General features: G+C 41.6%; 2 protein-coding genes across 4 annotated transcripts in view; both read right to left on the reverse strand.

The window, feature by feature from the left end:
* The window catches only part of Fan1 (FANCD2 and FANCI associated nuclease 1), a 35,079-nt gene extending 31,777 nt beyond the window's left edge, over positions 1-3,302 (reverse strand). For 2 of the 3 annotated variants that reach the window (XM_060367270.1, XM_060367271.1), the window contains exons 1-2: positions 3,116-3,302; positions 1,530-2,932 (exon numbers count right to left, since the gene is read on the reverse strand). In XM_060367270.1, coding sequence (XP_060223253.1) covers positions 1,530-2,709 — 1,180 coding nt within the window. In that variant the 5' untranslated portion in view covers positions 2,710-2,932; positions 3,116-3,302. The remainder of the gene's footprint in view (positions 1-1,529; positions 2,933-3,115) is intronic. The other variant, XM_021659948.2, reaches the window with a different exon arrangement.
* A 3,104-nt stretch (positions 3,303-6,406) lies between these two features.
* Positions 6,407-22,435, reverse strand: Mphosph10 (M-phase phosphoprotein 10). The gene is made up of 11 exons (XM_021659951.2): positions 22,237-22,435; positions 19,588-20,266; positions 18,838-18,983; positions 17,363-17,534; positions 15,627-15,768; positions 14,182-14,249; positions 12,771-12,908; positions 10,753-10,863; positions 8,541-8,648; positions 7,002-7,232; positions 6,407-6,635 (listed from the first exon to the last, which is right to left on the reverse strand). The coding sequence occupies exons 1-11, from the start codon at positions 22,323-22,325 to the stop codon at positions 6,486-6,488; spliced, it is 2,034 nt and encodes a 677-aa protein (XP_021515626.1). The 5' UTR covers positions 22,326-22,435; the 3' UTR covers positions 6,407-6,485.
* Between the last annotated feature and the right edge of the window lie 321 nt (positions 22,436-22,756).

Below are 22,756 nucleotides of genomic sequence, written 5' to 3' on the forward strand. Positions count from 1 at the left end.
TATGATTCTCCATTGAGAACAACATACAAGAATCTGTTGAACTAGCCTTAAGGAAACTGTTTCTTTTTTTTTTAATATCATCATCATCATCATTATTGTTTTTTTTTTTTTTTTTAGGTGGGTTTCTCTGGGTAGCCATGGCTGTCCTGGAACTTGCTCTGTAGACCAAGCTGGGCCTCAAACTCACAGAGATCCACTTGCCCCTGCCTCTCGAGTGCCGGGATTAAAAGCTTGCGTTACCACTGCCCAGTTCAAACTGTTATTTCTAGGTTTCGGAGAAGCAGAGCTATCAATGCTCTGGAAGTCACATACGAACAGTCTGACCACCCTGGGTAGGAGTCAGAGAATGCTGTTACATAACCATATCCATGTTCTGCTAATGAGAACCACACAGACAGACAGAAGTTGTGGGCATACTTAACTGCTGCCCACAGAACTGTTTACATCACCATTTTACTACTGGGTGGATTCTGTAGTAAGACCTAGGGTTTTCTCTTGGATTTCAATGCACTGACATGGCCTCCCGGCATTAGAAGACAGTGTGGCCACCAAAGCAGCTCATCTTACCTAAACTGGACAGCACAGCCTTGGACTGACAGTGACTGCTACATAAGGACAGCTTTGGCAACAGACCGGCACTGCCAGCACGCATGGAGCCACCATTGGCTGCCAAGGAATTAAGCAACAAGGTGGTCTTTTTTTCTTTTGTTTGTTTTTCAAGACTGGCCTCGAACTCATGAGATCCGCCTGTACCAATTTAAGACTGTATTTTTTCTTCCAGGCATGGGAGAGCACACCTTTACTCCCAGCATTTGGGAGGCACAGGCAGGCAGATCTTCTCAAATTCAAGGCCAGCCTGGTCTACAGGACTAGGACAGCCAGGGCTGTTACACAGAGAAACCCTGTCTCAAAAAACAAAAACAAACAAACAAATAAAACCATTGCACTGCATTTTTCCTTTTTTTTCCCCACACCCTGACTTTACTCACTATCCCACCACTACAACCTCTACCGAAGGTTTTTACTGTCATTCTTGAAGACCCTGGATGTGAAAACAGAAAGCATGCTCAATGGGACAGGACAGAAACATCATTAAACTTCCCTGTGCCAGCACTGTAGTTCTTGTTTGTTTAAATGTGGACACTGGACACTGCTTTACTATCATCAAAACAGGCACAAGAATAAGACAGCTCGAGCCAGGTAGACCTTTAATCCCAGAATTAGGGAGGCAGAGCCAGTCAGATCTCTGAGCTTAAGGCCAGCCAGGTCTACTAAGTGAGTTCTAAGACAGCCAGGGTTACATAGAGAAACCCTGTCTGGAAAAACCAAAGTGGGGAGAAGAATAAGCAAGCTACTAGCACTTCAGTTATAGATGTATGCTTGCAGAGCAGAGATCACCATGCGCAAAAACCATCCTTGCGCAGAGACCTGCAATACCCCACAGAGACTCCTTGTGGTCATTAGACCCCTCACGTGGCCCACAAATCGGATAAGGAAGACAACTCCAAAAGCAAGCAGGCTGAAGCTACCTGACAACTGGTAAAACTTGCTTATAATCCCCTTCTCCTGGTCATCGAACAGCTTCATGTCCTCTTCGTTCTCCAGGGTGGCCTGCAGCACCACCAGGAAGCTCCTCAGGTAGTACGGGGGAGTGGGTGGGGGTTGGGCTGTCTCACTGGGCACACCACAGCTGTACTCCCGAGGAAGCTCCTGGTTGTTACAGAACCTGGAAGTGTCCGTGGGCCTGTCTGAGTTCACGTCATCACCCGACACGGTTGTTTTAACCTCAGCATCAACAGTCATCTGTGTCTCTTCATAGCTGCATGCCTCAAGCTGTCCAGCAATGGCCACCCCGACCCCTCTGGCATCCTCCTGCTTTACAAGACTGTCTCCTGAAGCAGACTTTACGTTCTCCCTAAGAGTTAAATCTGATGAACGTAATATGGGAGCATGATCTGCAGATGCAGGCGTGGGTGCTGGCTCCCCAAAGGAAGCTTTTTGGCTTTCATCTTCCATTGTTTTACTGCCCTTTACCTCATGTCCTGAAGCATTCTCTTCCTTTAGAGACGCACACGAAAAGATGTTTTCCTTTTGGGAAGTGTTCAAAACCTCATCTTTGTCCTCCATCTCTGAACAGTTTTCAACCAGGCTGGTGCCAGGTGTGGATGGGGAACTCTGTGAACCGTGACTGGCTAGTCCCTCATTCTTATCCGGTGATTTTTTAGCTTTTACATATTTTCTGGATAATTTAGACGACAGACTTCCCAAAGACATAATTTCCACATTCTGACTTGGAAGCTCATTTTGATATCTGCTCTCATCTTTAAAGTAGGGACTTGTCTGCCGTTGAATGCCCAGTTTTGAGCCACACTGGACAGGGACTAAACTTCTCTTTCGTGCTGACAGTTTCTGAGGTGTTACTTTTTTTAAAGCAGTACTGGGTAGATCTGACATGGGTACGATTGGATTCGTTAAACCAGAGTGAACAGGATCAACCTGAACTACGTCACCGTTGTTAGCACAAGACTCATCAAGGTGCCTGATTAGGTCATACCTGGGCACCATTTTATGACAAATTGAACACGCAAGCTTAGGAGGTGGTGCACTGTTAAAATACGAAATAATCGAAGGAGATTGGCTTTTTGTAGTTTTGCTGGCAGATAAGCTTCTGCGGGGTCTTTTTTGGTCGGGTGATTTCCTTTGTGACATGACTATTAGAAAAAGTAAGCGACCCGAGAAGAAAATTCGAGTAATCTCAGGTGAAGGATTCACGCCCTTGGCTTGAGTTGATAAAAGGTCCCTGCTGCCTCCTCATCAGTTTCTGACAGTGGCCACCCCGGTGACGGACCCCAAAGGTTTACTTTTAACTCTCGCCGCGAGCTAATGCAAAGAGAAACAAGATTTGGTGTCGTTATCGTTCACTTTCTTCTCCCTAAAAAATAAAAAAAAAAAGCATAAATTAAAAACATTTAACGCATTAGCAGGACCGGGCGACAGCTGAACCTTGGAATGGTTACTTCTAGAAAGAGAACTCTGAACTGGACGAAAATGGGGCGGCCCTGCAACTCCGCGCAGGCTCCGTGCTCCGGCCTCGGAAGGACCGAGCTGCACTTACTTCCAAGCCCTTTCTAGAAGCATTCGTCTTAAAAAGAGGACGCTCATCTGCGAGGCTGTCCTGAACTCACTGCAGTGGAACCCGCCGCGGCCACGCACCAGGGGCCACAGGGCGGGCAGCGGCTGTTCGCAGCCCCAAGCAGAGGGAACACAGTGCCGCAGGCGTTCCTAGACGATCTCCGCATCTCCCCTCCAAGGCATGGCAAGTAGAAGCCAGAGTGATCAAGCGGGGGTGGCGGGAGGGGGGGTACAGAAAGAGTGTGTGTGTGTGTGTGTGTGTGTGTGTGTGTGTGTGTGTGTGTGTGTGTGTGTGTGTGTGTGTTAGCAATAACAAAATGGGCTGAAGCAGCAACATGACTGCACTACCTCAAGTGCCTCACACATTAGTGATTCAAGTGCAGTTCCCTTTTTTTTTTTTTTTTTTTTTTTAAGACAGGGTTTCTATGTGTAGCTCTGGCTGTCCAGGAACTCACTCTGTAGACCAGGCTGGCCTCTCAGTCAGAGATCTGCCCGCCTCTGCCTCCCAAGGGCTGGGATTACAGGCGTGCACCACCTTGCCCGGCATTCCTAAGACAACTAAAAATTACTTAAGAGATACGGCTAAAATATGATAATCCTAATAAATGTATTATGATTAATTTTTGACTTGACAAGATAAAAGGACCAGAGATAATCAGAAACAAAGAGAAAATAGTGAAGCCAAATAAAATCAGGCCAATCATGACATTAAATGGTCATTGAATAGTAGAGTGAAAAGGAAAAACTAGTCAGATTAGATTTAAAATGTCACATACAAGAGCCTGGTATAGAAAATCATTAGAATTTTAAAAATCCACAAAAATACAAACTTGTAGGACCATGTAATACTCAAATCATTATTAAAACTAAAAGGTGTAGGGAGACCAGAGGATTACTCGAGGGTATTTATTCAGAGGAAAAGGATTATTCCTACTTTGAATAAAAGTTTCAGGAATTGCTGGGTGTGGTGCCTTAAATCCCAGCACTTGGGAGGCAGAGGCAGAGGCAGGTGGATCTGAGCTGGAAGCCAGCCTGGTCTACAAAGGCTCCTTGGGGCTGCATAGTGCCACCCTGTCTCAAAACAAAACAAGCACCAACTTGGGGGGAATTTTAATGTCATATTAGTGGTGCCACAGTCAGAAAATGACCCCCAAAAGTCACGTGTTAAAACTTAATGGCCGACAGAGTATATTGTGCTCCCTTGGAAGACCCGGGTTCAGTCCAGGCAGCTATATCAGTTAGCCGGCAACTATCCGCAACTCCAGTTCCAGGGGACCAGTGCACACTTGTACTCACTGTTAGGAATTGTAAAAAAGAGATGTAGAGGTTACAGAGGTTACACGCGGGTCCACAGATCACACCACGAGATTGGTTCCACGCGGGAGGTTTATTAGGTAGAGGGGGTTACAGAGAGGGAGGTAGAGAGACAGAGAGAGGGAGAGAGACAGACAGACAGACAGAGAGAGAGAGAGAAGGAGCGAGAAGGAGAGAGAGAGAAGCGAGAGAGAGGAAGAGAAAAGAAGCGAGAGAGAGAGAGAGAGAGAGAGAGAGAGAGAGAGAGAGAGAGCGCAAGGGCAGGGGCCCCAGTTCTTATAGCATGATCCAGAGCATGTGCAGGTGGTTCCAGGTGGTCAGCAGGTGGTCTGGGTGTCTTTCCAAATGCCTGTTACCTGCCGGGTCTGCCAGGCCCCGGGGGCTGCCTGTAGAAATGCCTGCTTGCTGATCCCAACACTCACACATACACAAGGCTTGGGGAAGTCCTGTCCATCTACCTAACCACACAAGGAAGAACCAACAAAATGCCTCACCAGACTCTGAACAACTAAGCCGAAATTGCACATGCCTGAAATTCCAGCACTCAGGGAGGCAGAGGCAGGCAGATCTCTGAGTTCAAGGGCAGCGTAGTCTTTACAAAAGGAAGTCCAAGACAGCCAGAGCTACAAAGAGAAACCCTGTGTGTGTGTGGGGGGGGGGGGGTAGGGAGGATTAAGTTAACTATAAATACCCCAGTTTAGTTCACTGTAGCAACACAAGCATACTCAGAGAATCAGTGTTTAATCTCACACAGCCTAGTTTTATCCACTTACAGCTATGTTCAGTATTAATAACTCTTACACAGGATCTTCTTCACCATTGGGTTTGGACTCTGAAGATGAAAAACAAGAGCTTTTCCAGTCGTTCTTAGTTTTTGTCTTATTCTCCACCTATCTGGAGTAAGGCTGGTTATATTCTCATGAATTCATTAATCACAGGTATTTTCTGAGTGGGGAGGTCTAAGCAATGAAAACAGTGGTCACAGGGGGCTCTGACCAGTACATATTCCAAGCTCTATTGAGTCTGTTGCTTCAGGATTCTCTTCTAGAGCCTATCTGCCCTCTCTGTATCTTACTGTAAACTGTAGGGTGTCCCTGTGCTAACCCTTTATCCAGGCATTAGGATTTCCCAAAAGGGGAAAGGTGTAAGCCATATTCATGAAAGTGCTGTTTTGTGACATGATAGTGGGAGAAAAATCAAGAAATCAAAGGACTATGTACATAGGCAGCTGGCTGTGAGCAAAGTGGCTGGCTCTGGGTGCCTCTCAGAGCAGGCAACATGCTGAGTCAGTGGAATAGCTGGGACAGAACTAATGCAGGAAGCGGGTGGGGAAGCTCAGACCTGTTTCACACCCAGAGAAAAACCAGACAGGCTTTCTATTATTTGGTTTTTTGTTGTTTTAGGGTATAGTGAGGTCCAAGCTGGCCTCCAATTCACTACATAGCTAAGGAAAATCATCCTTCAGCCTCCATCTCCTGAATGGCTGGGGTTACAGGTTTGAGATCCATGGTCCCAGCAAGGCTTTCCAATTAAGTTTGCCATTACCCTGTGAATTCTCAGTTCCCATCAGGCAAAGATGCGTCTGAGCTGGTTATTTACTTATTATCAGCTTAATACAAGCCAGGGTCATCTGGGAAAAAAGAACCTCAATTAAGAAAATGCCTCTAAAGACTCTTGTAGGGAAGTCTGTGGAACATTTCCTGAATTAATGATTGACCCAGCCCACTATGGATGGTACCACCCCCGAGGAAGAAGTTCTGTGTTGTATGAGAAAGCAAGCTGGGAAAGCCACAGGGAGCAAGCCAGTAGAATGTTTCTCCGTGGTCTGTGTCTCAGTTCCTGCTGCCAGTTACTGTCTTGAATTCTCTCAGCAATAAACTGTAAACTAAAAGATGAAATTAGCCTTTTTTTCCACAAGTTGTTTTGGTCATGGGCTTTATCAAAACAACAGGAAACAAACTAAGAGAGGTCTTAAGAATTTTATTATAAAACAAAATAATGACAGAAATTTACAGATTTATATACTAAACTCAAATATATTATAGCTTTAATTTATGAACAGAAATGTCCTGCTTTTTCTTCTTTATCTTTCCTGGTTGTTTTGCATCGTTAATCTGCATTTTTACTTGATCTTGCAACTTAGAAAAGAATGCTTGAGATGACTTTAAGGGCTTATCTTTTCGTTCATCCTGCAGTTAAAACAGAACAGAGATGTTATAAAAATGTGCTTATGTGAGAAAAGCCAAGTCTAGCAGTACATTTTGATTACAATAATGAATAAATGCATAAACATGAAGAGCCACTACAAAAACTCAATGGGCTACCTTTACAAATGCATTCCATTATAACAACAGCCTTGTATCTTAAGGGAGAAGAGAGTAGAAAACAGGCTGTCAGAGCTATTATTGTAAAGGTCTACAGAAAGCCTGTAGGGTGCTGAAGCCACCCTCGAGCACTGTGCCTCTAGAACCCAGAAGCAGATCGACACCTCGACACCCTAGCTGAGAAATAGCCCAAGGCATGCCATGCACCCCTACAGGCCTCTCCTTACTTACCTTTAACAATGACACTTTGCCTGACTTGGTCAACTGTTTCAGTTTCTCTGAGGCTGCTGCTCTGCTGGACTTCCCAGGCTGATCTGGGTTGCTCTTTTCACGCAATTTTCTCCGCTTCTCCTTTTCCTTTATTTTCAAGCGCTTCTGATATTTCTTTTTCCTCCGTTCTCGTTTCTTATCTGTAGCTGTTTTCTCAGCATCTGTTTTTAGATCTCCAGCTTTATTTTTCTCCTATTAGGAAAACAAAAACAAACAAACAAACAAAAAACAAAAACAAAAAAGAACCCTAAACAACACCATACTAGTTATCCCACTCAAGCATCTGCTGAGGGATAAAAGATGAGCACACAACAGCCAATGGCTGGATGTCTGAGGATGCAGAGCAAGCCCTGTTTGGTTCCAAGGAGCTCTGGTAACTCTAAAGCTTACACTGTATTCTGGCCTGAAGGAAGAACTCAGGCCCAAATGAACTCACACAGGAAACAGAGAGCTAGGCTCTCAAGGCCCCCTGTACCAGCCAACAGGTGCTCTCCACCATGAGTCACAGGACATGTCTGACTCAGCCTTGACTCTAATCTGTGAATATGACAGGCCCTGGGATTGGATCAATAGGTCCCAGAAATCAAGGAAGAGAGAAAGCAGGGCAACTTTTCTCCAGCAAAGACTGACTTCCTCATTTCTCCAGAGCTGTCAGCTCCTCATGCCAGGTTACCACAGGTATAAGACAGCAGGGGCTCTGACAGAAGTTCTGACTATACATGTAACAAAGCAGGTAAGGCAGAAAAGGGGGCCCGAAGCTACGCCAGCAGAATAGATGTGGGCCTGCCAGAAGCCACTGTTTCTGTACGGGAAGAATGTGCATGTTCAGGAGTCAGAGGATGGCAGCACCTGGTGTACCCAGTGTCTAAATGGTTTGCTAGATTCTAGGCTTTAACACTGCGAACTTTCACTGCACTTTGTGATTGCTGTGGACAAAGTTGCGTGGGGTGGGCTAATACTAAGGAATCACTGGATTTTTACAAGGCTAAAACAAGCACTTTAAAGCATTTGTAGTAGTCTCACCTTCAACTTTCACTGATGAACAACTACACAAGATTAGTTTTTAAGTATTGTACAACTGATCATTTGTCTATGTCGACATCCATATTGACAGAGGCTCAGTAGTCCCAAGGCCCTGCAGACACCCCAGGTTCCCACATGCATTTGTATCACCTATATCCATGCTTCCGTATGCTTCAAACTATTCATGGATTACATGAAGCCCTAGGACACTGAAAACACTACACACAAATAGCTGTTGTAACATCTACACATGCTCAACACAGACTTAACTTTCTTTGCTGAATATTTTCAACGTGCAGTTGGCTGAATTCATGGATGTACAACTCAGTTACATGGGTGTGGGGAGACTATACCTAGAAGTTACTGAGGTATATTAAAAAAAACTAAAACTCAAAGAAAGTCACATTAAATAATGCAGATCTGGCTGCAATGAACTTATGTACAGAGTCACCAAACATTTCCATACTGGCTTCTTACCTTAATTTCCTCTGGGGCCAGAAGGGCTGCATCACTGACACTCACTGGGGCCACTTCCTCCATGGTTATGGCTGGCAGATTAGATACAACTTTAATTTCAGGAACAGGCTAGAAAAGAAATAAAGTATTTAGTGGGGAGAAGGAAATGGAGCAAATATTGTCCAAGAAGTTTTTTATGGTGTTGATTTTTGCATATTGCATAATTTGCATATTATATTGTGGTTGTTGGCTTGGTGTTTTGGGGGATTCCTGACAGTGCAAGTAGGGGTCTGACTCTTTCACCTGCTCTTAGGACCCTTTCCTCCTCCTGAGTTGCCTTGATGTGAGGAACTGTAACTATAATTCGTGCTCCAGCATCTTGTGCTGTGTTTGCTTGAGATCCCTGGGAGGCCTACTCTTTTCTTGGGAGAAATGAAGTAGGGGGTGGATCTGAGAGAGGGGGGATGTGGGTGGTGAATGGAGAGGAGTAGAGAGAGAAGCTGTGGTTAGGATAGGATGTATTGCATGAGAGAATCATTTTTTTTTAATCACACACTAGAAAAAAAAAGGAAAACAAAACAAACAAAAAACCACATTACATTACTGTGCTGACTGGAATGACAATCATGACAATGAGCAGCACCAAAACATTCCAATAGCATTTACACTTACATATCTACATAACACCTTGGCTACAGTCAAATACTACTTCATGCCACTATGTAGACATTCTCAAGCAATTCCATCAACTTTAATTTGTTACCTTGCTTTTCATTTTGGAAATATCTAAGCTCTCTGAAGAAATATAAAAAATGCTTATGAGAAAAATAAAGATTACCTGTTAAAAACTATTCAAGCTACTAGAAACCTATCTTTATATATTAGCATGAAGTGGAAAGAAACTGTTTATAAAAACTAAAAGAACGTACATGAGAGAATATTAAGAGGCTCAATCTTGTGAGGGACTGTATGGGTAAACTTAGCTACTGTCATTTCAAGATGCCAGTGTCCAGGCCAGGCAAAGGGCAATGTTCTGGGGAAATGCTATATGAGGAAAAACACATTAGAAACAGGCTAAGACCCTACATTCTAAGCAGGAAGATGTGAAATATAAAACAAACAAACAAACAAAATCTCTTCCAACTGGCCACTGTTCAGATATTTAGGAGAAATACTGTGCTCCCTGACAACCAAAAAGAAACAGGGAAAAACAGGGAAGCAATCTCAAAATACAATAGAACATGGCAGCTGTTACACAGTTCATGTCTGCAGAGATAATATGAGACACAGACCTGAATATGAAAAGGAAAATATTAGAGGGACCTGTAGAGTAAAATGCAAAACACAACAAAAGTGTATTTTAAACTAAGGCAAATAGAGGCCGGAGAAATGGATCAGTAGGTTAAGTGGTTGCTATAGAAGTGGGAGGATATCAATTCAAATCACCAGTCTCCATGTAACAAATGGGTATATCTGTGCATGCCTTTTAAGTCCAGTGCTGGCAAAGAAGAGACAGGCAGATTCCGGTAACTCACTGAGTTAGTCTATCTGAAACAGTGACCTTCAGAGTTAATGAAGAGACATGTCTCAAGAGATAGGGAGGTGGATACCCGATGTTTTCCTTCAGTCTTGCATGCTCTGACATCTAGACTAGTCTTTAGTTCATGACATTCAAAAGAGACAATAAAGGGCAATGTGTGGTTCAGAACTGTTATATGGAACCACAAATGTCTGTTATCAGATGGAGTTTCACAGAGTCTATGGATTCTCAGCCAACCCAGGAAAGACTTAGGACTGGAAAGGAGAATGAGAAGTCTGGAACTGGATGGAGCACACTGAGTAGTGCAGAGCACATGGGCCCAGTTCTGGCCCCCTGTATTCCAACTTCAGTATGCTCATCTGTAAAATGGAAACAGTAAGAACCAGCGTAGTGTTTTGGGCAATGAATGTGATGTAAGCAAGACATGATATGACTTGCAAAGGCACTGATCAATGTGAGGGATGGACTCAAGAGGAGGATCACTGAGGCTAAGAGCTGAAGGTGACCAGGGGCCTGCTAGAGATGAGGTTGCAGCAATACAGAAGACAAAGTGACCCTCCTTTACAAAAGTCCTGTAGTAACTTGTAGGGTAAGTCCTGATGCCAACTGAAAAGCTAGGCTTCCCAGAGCTCGGAGCTATTAAGTTCACACACAGAGCTATTAAGTTCAATACTGCATTGTTAATTCACATACCGGTTTGGGGATGAAGTGAAAGTTTGACAGAGCATCCAATTTTAGGAAGAGAGAATCCATCATCTTCTGAATTTCTACATGCTCTGGATTTTCTTCTTCTTCTGTCTTTTGCTAAATGAGCAAAGTCAACATCAGACAAAGCAGCTTAGCAGTGTGCCACAGATAAAACACTACAGGCCACAAGGGTGCCCCCAGGTTTTCAGAACCACAGCTTAAACTATCCATCAACGTTCCAGCCCAATGTGGTGGTGCACATCTTTGACCCCTGCACTGGGCAGAGACGAGCAGATCTCTGTGAGTCTGGGGTCAGACAAGGCTAACATGCAGGGATGATAGTGCTACCAGTAATTCCCAGCACCCAGGAGGCTGAGGCAGGAGCACTACAAGCTCATGAACAGTTTGGTTACAAAGTGTTACCTTGTTTAAAAAGGGAAGGAAAAAAGAAGAATGTCCTAAAAGCAAATTATAGGTATCAGCACCATAATGGTGCCAGTGCCTCCAAAGAACACATGGCACACATTTTAGTACACCTCTGAAATTTAGAAATAACAGTTTAATTGCTTTGGTATTTTCCACCAAGAGTTACACTACTGACAGTAAGATCACTAAGTTTAAGAAAAATTAACAAATGTTGGTGAGGAGGAAGAAAACCCTGGGAATCACTGGTCGCAAAGCAAAATGATGTAGCCACAGTGGCAAAATGTTTGGCCACAGAAGGTTAAAGAGAATTAGCATTTCCCTCCTAGATAGAGCGCCAAGGAAACTAAAGTAGATACACACACACACACACACACACACACACACACACACACACACACACAGAGTAGGATTTGCTATATCCAGAAGGTGGGAATAGTCCACATGTTCATCTCCTGAAAAATGAATCAAGAAACAGTGGCACATATTTAAATGGAATATTGTCCAGCAATAAAACAGAAATAAAGTGCTGATAGATGCTGCCAACATAAAGATATAATGCTAAATAAAGTCACAAACTGTGTGACTTCATGTATATAAAATGTCCCAAACAGGTACATTCACAGACGTAGGATGTAATAGCGCAGAGAAGGGGCGGACTAGGAAGCAGCAGACTGGTGGGCAAGGACTTGGGAAGCTACAGTGAGGCTGCATGTGCCCAAAACAGTACGTGCTACAGTAGGTGCTTCGGAATTATTCCGTTACTTATTTTTGGTTTTTCGAGACAGAGTCTCACTATGTAGCACAGAACCGCTTCAAAATATGAGCGTCCTTACTGATCCCCTGAGTCCTAGGATTTCAAGAGTGTACTATCATACCTAAGAAACTGTTTATGTAAAAGAATGTTTACTTTTATGTTATGTGAATGTACACTGTTAAAAGAGTCACTCAGATTAATCAATCACACTGATAGACACATGACAGCCATTTAACTCTACGTCAAAATTTTATATTTGTTCTTCCCCTAGCCCCAAATGTGCATTGTGAAAGGCTAAGATCGTCTTTTGTTTGCTTGCTTTTGTTTTTCATAATGAAGACACAGAGGCACAAAAGGCACACACAAGCATGGGGGATGGGGAGAACAGGAGTAAGAAGTGATTGGCTCTCTGTTCCTGTGGCTCAAGTCAGATAACATGTGTCATCAGCACTCATCCCAATAAACCCAGGTGAAGAATTGTCTTCCCAGGATATGACCTTGTCCTGCTATTTAACTAGAAATTAATTAGAATTTAAGAAAAATAAAACAAACAAGAGACTAAAGATCAAGATCACTTCATAAAGATGTAAAATATATTACTTCAAATATCAAGGAAATATGATTTTAGAATTATAATACCCTATAATTGCTAAAAAATCATTAGCTGATTATACAAACTTATGACTCCCAATACTCTTTCCAGAGCAAATCCCACCTCTCTCGTATTCAGTAGGAACATTATGAGCCCTCTATTCCCAGTGTCTGAGAGCTAGATTAGATCAGGACTGACTGAAGATCTGGGTTGTCTTTAGTAAGCACAGCCTTGCTTTGGACGTTAACTTACCTGGTTGAGTTTGATATATTCCTGCTCATAAATCTCAGCAAGGCTCAGCTTACTCTTCTCATGGTCTAATGTCAAACGCTTCTTATATTCATATGCATCCTCTTTAGGTTTTTCTTTTCGTTCGACATCATCCCAAGCCTGAAATGCAAATAATAGAATTAAACATTTATTTCTATGCTTAGTAAGAATTAAAGCAAAGAAATTAATTTTCAACTTCAAAAGTGATTATCTGGGGCTAGGGATACAGCTCAGGTGGTAGAATGCTTGTCTTACATGCATGAAGCCTTGGGTTTAATTGTCAGCCGCACAAAATTGGCATGGTAGTCCATGCGTGCAATACCAGCAATTGAAAGGTTGAGGCAGGAGGATCAGAAGAAGCTCAAGGTCATCCCCAGGCTACTCAGTCCCAGGCCACCAAGGGGAACATGAAACTCTTCCTCAAAAATAGTGATAATAAATAATAAGTGCTAGTTTTTATGGTCCACACCTTTAATCCTAGTACTTGCAAGGCAGAGGTAGAAAGATCTTTGTGAGCTCTAAACAAGCCTGGTCTATTCAGTATCCCAGGCCACCCAGGGCTATACAGTGAGACTCCATCTCAAAAAAAAAAAAAAAAAAAAAAAAGGTGATTTTTTTTTCTAAGTCACAAATAATAAAGCATGATGAAGAGCGAAGAGGACATTATAGCCCAAATATTTGTTTTAAATTAGTCTTCTCCAATTTTGTTTTAAAGTAGTCTTTCTCTTGGTTACCTACTTTAATTTCCTTGTCACCATTTGCTAGGAACTGAACCAGAACCTCATGCATGCCAAGCAAAGGTTCTAGCAGAGGCACACCACCAGCCCTTAGATTTATTTTACTTTAGGGTCATTTCTCCAGCCCAATTTACCACATAATAAAATAAACCTAGTTCTTGTACTTTATTCTAAAATTTAAGGTACTCTCATCCAGTATCGTCTGCTCTGGCTCCTCCATTTAGACAGATTAAGGAAGTCTCTTACTGTACTTGTTACATAATGCCTATTTTTATTCTAAGCTAAAAAACCAGATCAACACCCCAAAATTTTTTGCTAGTTCATTAACATCTGAAAAGATCCACCTTGATTTACTACAGCAGATACTGTGCCTAGACTGAGGAAGGGTCCTGGGTATGACCACAGCAAGCCAGATGTCCATCCTTAGCTCTACTGTCCCCCAGTCAACAAGATGCAGGACAGAAGATACTGGCCACTCTTCCCATCAGGCATGCTGCTTTCCTGGGTGTGAGTAAAGAGCAATGCCCTACAGTGAAGATGAAGATACCTGTGTCCAGTCTCAGGGCTTTAAAGCCAAGAGGCTCAAGTACAAATTAACAAAGCGTTATTTCTAAAAATTGCAGTTAAAATTAAATTAAAATTCAATTCTTACTGACCTGATCTCGTATCCTCTGTTTAATGATATCTTCTAGCTGGAGGGTAGTTTCCTCTGTAATTACAGGGGCTAAAAGAAACACAATACATGTTCTTTAGAAAAATACAAAGCAGACCAGGTATTTGCAAATCTTTGTCAGACCCACAACATAAGCAGCACCTGGGAACTTACTAAAAATACAAATTCATAGGCCAACCATACACCTTCTAATCAGACAGTGGAGAATTGGTTATAGTGTTCTATATTTAGGCCTGGATCCTGCCACAGTTCACCAAACTGTTCACAATTAAACTGCAAACCCTGGCTATCTCATCAAGTTCTTTCTTGTATCCATTAAGTTCAAAGCTGGGAGTGACAGTATAAGCCTTTCATTCCTGCACTCAAGAGGCAAAAGCAGGTGGCTAAGGCCAATCTGGTTTACAGAGTGAATTCTTGAATAGCCAGGTCTACACAGAGACCCTATTTTTTTTTTGGGGGGGGTAGGGGGAGTAGGAAGGAAAAAAAAGTTCAAATAAATTTATATTTTATTTCTTCAGAAAAAAAATTCTCCCTTTCCCTCTGTGTATGTGTGTGTATTTATGTATGTCTGTGTCTCACACAGCCCAGGCTGGGCCTGAAACTGGTCAAGTAACCTAAGGATGATTCTGAACTTCTGTTGGACCTCTGACACTTCTGCTTTTACCTCAAGTGCTAGCAGAGGCCATCATGCCTAGATTCTGCAGGATAAGGATTCACAGGGATCATATGCAGGAATTCAAGCATCCTAGGCAAACATTCCACCTCTATCTGTTGGTCCATCTAGGATTCAGTAAGCCTTCTGAAGTTCCTCCAAGTGTAAGAACCATAAAACGTGAATGGATATGGTAAATGACAACACTCCCATCCCAATGCCCTGGGACACCCTCACTTTCCTTCTGTGTGAGTGGCTGCATGTGCACGCACGCACATGTGTCATGCGGAGGCCAGAAGTCACCACTGCATACCTCATTGGAATGCCCTCCAGCTTACTAACCCTAAGACGTCAATTCCACCAGACTAGTTGGTCAGCTCTCTCCAGCTTCTTCAGCACTAGGGTTACAGCTTTGTGTGTGGACAGGCGACCTTAATTTAGGTCTGCATGCTTACCAAACAAGTTTTTGTTTTTTTTAACAACACAGCCATTTTTCAGCCTCTGAAAATTACTTTTTAGTGATGGGGAAATGGCATACATAATCACAAAGATGAACAGGAGACCAAAGGCAAAGATTGCAAACTGTTACCAATTGGTGAATTAAATGGCACACAGATATCCGCTGTACTATTTTTTCTCAACTTTTCTGTATGATTGCAAGTTTTTTTAAAACAAGAAGCAGGGAAAAAAAATAAACACTTCTCAAAATCTTTCTGAAACTAACTACAAAAAAGCACAAAGGTAGACACATTGCGGAAGGTCAGCAGGCGCCATACCCATCCTGACGGCATGGTCAAAGTGGAGGGTCTCTTCCAGCAGACTGTTCTCTGGCCGCTTCTGTGCTGTCACTTCCCCTTGAAGCTGCCAAGGCTTTTGTTCCAACAACTCTTTTTCCAAAGATGCAATTTTTTCATTCATCTAGGAAATAACACAGGGGTTATCTGAAATGCTTATGTTTACTAATGGACTAAATTTCCAGAAGTGGCAGGGTCTCTTTGAGGGCTCTGTTCTACTCAAATGATCTAAATCTTTACAAGCCACTAGCATGCTGAATTATTACATCCTAAACTAATTTTTGTCTTTGAATATTAGTTTGATGGTGCCTGGCTCTTGACTCCAATCCTAACTTTCTCATTTCTATCCCATAGTAGACAATTTTAAAGACATTAGCAGACACAATGCTAGTTTTCTCTTACAGAATCTTCCAGGTTTCCTGTTTGCCCTTCTGCTCACCTATTAGGTCTGAACTGGATCTTCTGCAAATAACAGTGCTTTCACTTTAGCCTTCTTTATCTTTTACACGAACAAGTCTAAAATAGACGTTAGGTAACACTGGGGATTGCAACAATGGACATGTTTGCCTTATTCTTGTTCTAGAATCAGGTCAATGACCATGATGGCAGCTTGACCCAAGGTATTTAGTTCACTGAATAAAAAAAGAAACAAAATTTGGTCAAATTTCCCTGATATACCTAGAAGTGATCACATTTTTTTTTTCTCCTCAATCTCTAAAACAAGAATTGTGCTTGATTTCCTAATACTGAATTAAACAAATGAGGCCCATCTGACTTTGTGGTATTGCTCTCATCAAATTATTTTGGATTCTTAGATCACTACTCAATAATGAGGCTAACAACTATGTGCATACTTACATGTTGCATCAGATGTAGTTCATCCCAGTTATAAATTCTGCTTCACTTTTTATATGTGAATATCAACTAAACGCTAAATTACTTATTTCTTGAAGGTTTGTATAATTCCTCTGTGAAACCAAGCATTTTTGGGGAGGTAGGGAGGAATGAGGTGGGAAGACATTAAGGTAGCAACTCACTATAAAGCTATTTCCTTTAGACTTTCTATCTCTTCTAGGGACAAGGTGACAATCCTCAACTTAATTCAAATTGCTTTTAAAAAATAATTCTTTAGGTAATTATAATATTCTTATTTCCATGTGATGTAATTTTACAATGAATAAATGACAGGACCAAAGGACAAGGGCCAAAATAAAGTTATTAAAATTAGTTGCATATATATCATCTGTGTGGCACTCATTACACTAAAGAGACGTGCTTTCTAGAGCAGCTGAAAGTTACACAGGATGGGTAAGCAGAAGCACTCCAGTCAGGAAAACAAGCAGAGAGAAACAAATATTTTACAAACCTGGCTCCAAATGAAGGTTACAGGCTAAGAAATGGAGGTACTAACTTATAAAAATTATAAGATGCTTTTCATGTGGTATCTATATACAGCCTACGAAGGATTATTATTATTATTTCTTTTATGACAAAAGGTTGCCTATGTAGTCGATACAAGTTTGATGCTCATTATGTAGCCCATGTTGGTCGTGAACTTGACATAACCCTCCTGTCTCCCAAGTGCTGGATTTACAGGAATACACAATAATACCTAGCTTAGTATACATAATCTTTAGGAGCAAGGAATTTGCCTTTAAAAGAATAGTTTAGTTTGTGAGTTCCTACCATGTTAAACATTCAACAACACTCCGAATTACCTTCTCCTGTCTCTTTTCAAAAGAGGATTTAACTTCATCACATTCCTGCTTTACAGCTAAGGGACTCGTATCTTCAGCCTCATCATCATCTGGCAAAGCAAAGGTCACTCTTTTCAAGCCTTCTTTATGTTGCTCATTATCCTCATTTTCCTCCAGGTCATTATCTTCATCCCTGTAATTCCATGATGGTTATCAAAGGAAAAACACTATAAGTCACTAGAAACACAAAGATAAATATTCTAATTACAAAGTACTTTTTAATACCTAATGTTATATAATATTCAGAATTCCCAGGGTTGCTAAGTCTCTAAAGAACAAAATATATTCTTTTTTTTTTATTATTATTATTTTCTATACATAACATGTGTGGGCATGTGTACCACAATATGAATGTGGAGGCCACAAGAAAACTTTTATGAGTTTAAGGGGATCAAATTTTCTGATCACTTAGTCTCTTGCACGGCAAGTGCTTTTATCCACGGAGCCATCTCACTGGCCCAAAAGAAAGAGATTTTTTTTTTCTTTCTTTCTTTTACGTTTTGTTGTTTTTGAAACAGCCCTACCACATCCCTGACTATCTTTGAACTCTCCTGTAAACTAGGCTCAACTAAAACAGAGCTCTACATCTTCTTTCCAAGTGTTGTGATTACTTATAAGCCATTATACCTAGCTAAGGAGGAGAGGTTTTTTTGTTTTTTGATTTTTTTTTTTAAGTGAAATCTGGCTATGTTGAAAGAGAACAAAAGTACTAATACATCAAATATATTATTCATCAGCCCATGATACAAAATGCTTTAAAATAAAATAACACCAGGAGCTAGAGAGATTGCTAAGAAGACTGGCTGCTCTTTTAGAGATTCAATTCCCAGCACTCACATGGAGGCTCATAAATGTCTGGTGGCCCTGGATCTCCTGTCCCAGGGGAGCTAACACTATTTTCTGGTCTCTGCAGGCAACAAACACATATATGGTGTGTGGACATACATATAAAAAAAATCATACACATAAAATTTAAAAACTTAAAAAAATAATATATATATATTATTGGCACAAAACTCAAATGCAAGTTTCTTTCTTTCAATATAAAAGGTAGTTGGGCAGTGGTGACATACACCTTTAACCCCAGCACTCAGGAGGCAGAGGCAGGCAGATCTCTGTGAGTTTGGGGCTAGCCTGGTCTACAGAGGAAGTTCCAGGGCTACACAAAAAAACCCTGCCCCAAAAAAACAACAAATAAATAAAATAAAATAAAATAATAAAAGGCAAACTACTCCTGCTGGCGCAAATTTTCTTTTTTAAATGATCTTCAATATCCTTGAAATTCTGAGACATTTTCTAGCTGTCTGTTATCTGAGAGCCTTCTACTAGATTTGGAGTTTAACTTCTGATATGTATTTGACAACTCTGAGTTCATACTTTACACCCATGGAGGGACCACTCCTGATACAAACTGAAGAAAGATTTGAAATGCTTACATTTCAGACATGCTTTCCTCTGTTCCTTCAGCAAGTTCTTCTTTCTCTGAACCCAGCTCATCATCAACGACACTGGCTGAGTCACCATCACTTTCAACTGGATCAAAGAAGTCCTTATATTTCAGATTTCTAGAACTTTTATTTGACTAAAATAAAACAGATTTTTGAAAAGTTTAAAGATAGAAAAATGTATAAGCGCATTCAGGTGCCTATATATATTATTCACGCATACAAAATGATCTCTAATGTTAACACTATCCCAGCCAAAAATAGTTATTAGGGAAACTAACAACCACCATAAAACCATTAGGACACTTGAAACAATGAATTGAATGAAAGTACACACCTACTTATAACACATTAAATAAGACTACACAATTCCATATCTCAAAACTTCTAACTACTATTATTTAAGTAAATAGATAAGTTAAGTAAAACTCCAAATTGGTAATTGTTAAAAGCATCTCTTGGCCTTTTTGTTTCTTTTTTATATTTATTGGGGAGAGGGGCATGTTTTGAGACAGGGTCTCATCACTTAGCCCGGGCTGGTTTTGAACACATAATCTTCCTGCCTCAGCCTCCCACTGTTGAGGCTTACACTCTTGTACCTTTGGTTCAGTTTTTAAATTTAATTTCTTTCTTTTTTTTTAATACTTCACTTGTTCTCTCATGAAATTTGAGGCACAATAAATTTCTCCTTGGGAAAATGTGACAATTAATTTAAAGATGTTTCTTTTCCTAAATCCTTACCTTAATCTTCGGCTGTCCAAAAAGCCCTCCTTCACCTTCATCCGAATCAATGTCTTCAAACAGGTCAATATCTTCCTCCTCTTCATCATCAGGTTTTTTTTCCTCTTCTTTTTCCATTTTTTCTAAAAAGTTCTCCATTTCAGATAGTTTGAAGAATTTATCGTCTACTACAGACTTTTCTTTTGTTTTTCCAGATGGCTTGATTTGCATCTTGGTCTGCTGTTCCAATTTGCCAATATCAAAGTCAAGGTCTGAATCCTCATCACTGAAATCTGGACTCTTTCTTGGGTCAGATTTGCTTGAGCTTTCAGCTTTCTCCTTCCCTTTAGGAACATCACCATCTGTGGCTGATAGTTGTTCCTCCTCCAAATCTGTCTCTAGATTCTCCTGGCTGTCAGCCTCCATCTCTGAGGCATCCTCTTCACACTCCTCATCTTCACTTTCTGGGAGAAGGCTGATATCTTCGTCCTCAATTGTTTCACTAACTGCATTCTGGAAATATTGTAAGATTGGTTCATTTTGCAATTCTAGTTGTTGCCAAATTTGTTCATCATCAAAATTGTTTATCTCAAGTTTTTGTAAAGGACTTCCAGAGATTTGGCCATTCTCTAATATTTTATTAAAATCATACAGAACTTTTGTTAGAGAAGTAAAGTTTGATGCTAGTCCATTTTGAATCCTATTGGGAAATGAGATTAAGTGAGAAAAATTATACAACATCGAGAATTATGAAATAAAAGAAAAAATAAAAACCATACCTTATTTGCAAAATAAAATGTAAATGAAGCACCAATTTCAAGTACAGATTCTGGTTCCTAACAGTGTGTATCTTGCTGATAAGGCAAACTATAAGTCTTTGACTTTGCTGTATAGACTGAAGGCTGGAAAATCACTACTTATCTACTTACCTGGAGATATCCAATAAGTCAGCCTTAAATCCCTGCTACATTATATACACTCTTCATTTATTATTCATTTGGCAAGTGATTGCCATCTGGCTATAAGTCTAGAAAACTTTCTACGGATATAACATCTGAAATGAGATCTACAGATTGAGGCCTACAGATAAAAAGAGACTATATAGTAAAGATCTGGGAACATGTATTCTGATTATAAGAAGCATTTAGAACGAACGCCCTAAAAAAAGAGTTGAGTTTAGTCAATGGGAAGAATAGCAAGACCAAGACAACTGTAGTGTGATTGAGGAAACTGAATTTGAGACTATGGTTATAGATTCTGGGGCCCAACCCCCAAACCATGCAGGGGTTCAGAGACAGGAACTTGTCATTCTAAGTATAATGAGAACACAGAATGCTGCAAGAGAAAGGATGAAGTGATTGATTTACAATTCAGAAAAGAAAGGATAATAAAGAGTTGTTAGGAAGCTGAAGCAACATCCAAAGTATGACGGAAGTTTATGTTAGAGTCATGATAGTGAGTATGGCAAACAGAAATCAAAGTCTAAATATAATTTAGACAGGACTCACAGGATGATAACAAATCAGAAAAAATATTTTTTAAAATAACAGGAAAAGAAAGACATCGAGGAAGTGGACTAGCTAAATCTGAAGAAATGAAATAATAGAACTGCCATTTACTGGGGCAGTAAAGGTAAGCTTGGGTAGTGGTAAAGTAAAGGTAAGCTTAGAAGGGCAGGGAAGCTGTACTTTGGACACAGTGTTCTGTGATATTAAGAGTATGGATTTGAAATATAAGCCCAAGTCATAATTTTACAGAACTTAATCGAAGTGCTGAGTTGGCAGAAGTCTGTCCTAATTTTCTTTCTTTTTCTTCTTTCATACATACACCCCTATTGCTGCATCTCCTCCCTCGATCCCTCCCACCCACCTCCCATCACCCCCAGGGCCACTGCTCCTGGTTACCCTTTAGAAAAAAGCAAGCCTTCTAGGAATATCAACGGAACACGGCTTAACAAGATGCAATAAGACCAGGCACAAACCCTTATATCAAAGCTGGACAAGGCAACCCAGTAGGAGGAAAAGAATCCCAAGAGCAGTCGTAAGAGTCAGAGACACCTCACTCCCACTGATAGGAGTCCCACAAAAACCTTAGGCCAAACAACCATAACATATATGCAGAGGACCAAGAGCATGCAGGTTCCAAGGCTGCCTCTTCAGTCTCTGTGAGCCCCTAAGAGCCCAGCTTCGTTGATTCTGTGGGCCGTGTTTTTGTGGTGTCCTGGACACCTCTGGCTCCTGCAATCCTTCCTCCCCGTCTTCCGAGAGGTTCCTGAGCTTTGCCTAATGTTTGGCTGTGAGTCTCTGCAAACTCAGTCGTGACACGCAACAAGTACATACTTTCAATAAGGCTTAATGACAGGTAAGTGCTGGGTATTGAGGACACAAATTCAGAAAGCGCAATCCTCATGCAATAAGGTAGCATGTGTCATAAGGCTCTCTAAACGCTAATTAACTGAGCTTTGTTTTAGTTCAATAGCATACAAGTAGGAGATTTACAGTGTACCGCTTTCACCGTTAAAAGTTTGACAGGCCAAGGAAGCAAAACTTGTCCGAATTTGGGCTCAGGCAACCTGAACTTCCCTACCAGCCTTTCGGAGGTTGCCTGATGCCGGCCCGCCCAGCACCCGTGCGATGCAGGCCGCTCTCCCAGGCCTGGGTCTGTACTTACGTGAGGAAGCACTCGGGTCGGCTGGTGGCTTTCCTGACTTCCCTCAAACACCGTTCCAGGGTCTGTCGACGCAACAAGCGCGGCGCCATAGCTATCAACTACAGCGCCACACGAGGGCTGAGAGCCGGCCGGAAGCCGTACGGCAAACACGCCTTACGCAACCTGGAGCTCAGAGCCTAAGGTTCCTCTACACGCAGGTTCCGGCCCGGCACCCGCACGGTGTCTAGAGCACGCCGAACGCTTCTACTGGGCATGCGTGAGGGTGGGGCAGAAAGCCGGAAGGAGCTATTGGTTACCTCGAGCGCCTCGGCTCTTTTTACAAATGGTTTGTTTTGCATACCTAAGAGAACCACGGTGGTGTCACGTGATCGCTTTCTGTTAATGCTTACGATACAATAGGTATTTTAACGTAACGGTAAAAAAAAAAAAAAAAAAAAAGGCACTTCACGCCGCGTCATCACGACCCAAGGCCTCGCGCCCCGCTACTGCCCAGTTTTTCCCGACCTCGGTGGCCGTCAGC

The sequence above is a fragment of the Meriones unguiculatus genome, chromosome 14 (assembly GCF_030254825.1).
Source record: "Meriones unguiculatus strain TT.TT164.6M chromosome 14, Bangor_MerUng_6.1, whole genome shotgun sequence".
NCBI classification, from domain to species: domain Eukaryota; kingdom Metazoa; phylum Chordata; class Mammalia; order Rodentia; family Muridae; genus Meriones; species Meriones unguiculatus.

What these genes read in the sequence shown, in the direction of transcription:
- Mphosph10 (XM_021659951.2), bottom strand. Translation starts at nt 22,325, where the DNA reads ATGGCGCCGCGCTTGTTGCGTCGACAGACCCTGGAACGGTGTTTGAGG. An exon ending in TGACCATGCCGTCAGGATGG is followed by an intron (nt 14,250 to 15,626) that starts GTATGGCGCCTG and finishes TGTTTCTTTTAG; the next exon opens with CCCCTGTAATTACAGAGGAA. An exon ending in AACAGAGGATACGAGATCAG is followed by an intron (nt 12,909 to 14,181) that starts GTCAGTAAGAAT and finishes TTTGCATTTCAG; the next exon opens with GCTTGGGATGATGTCGAACG.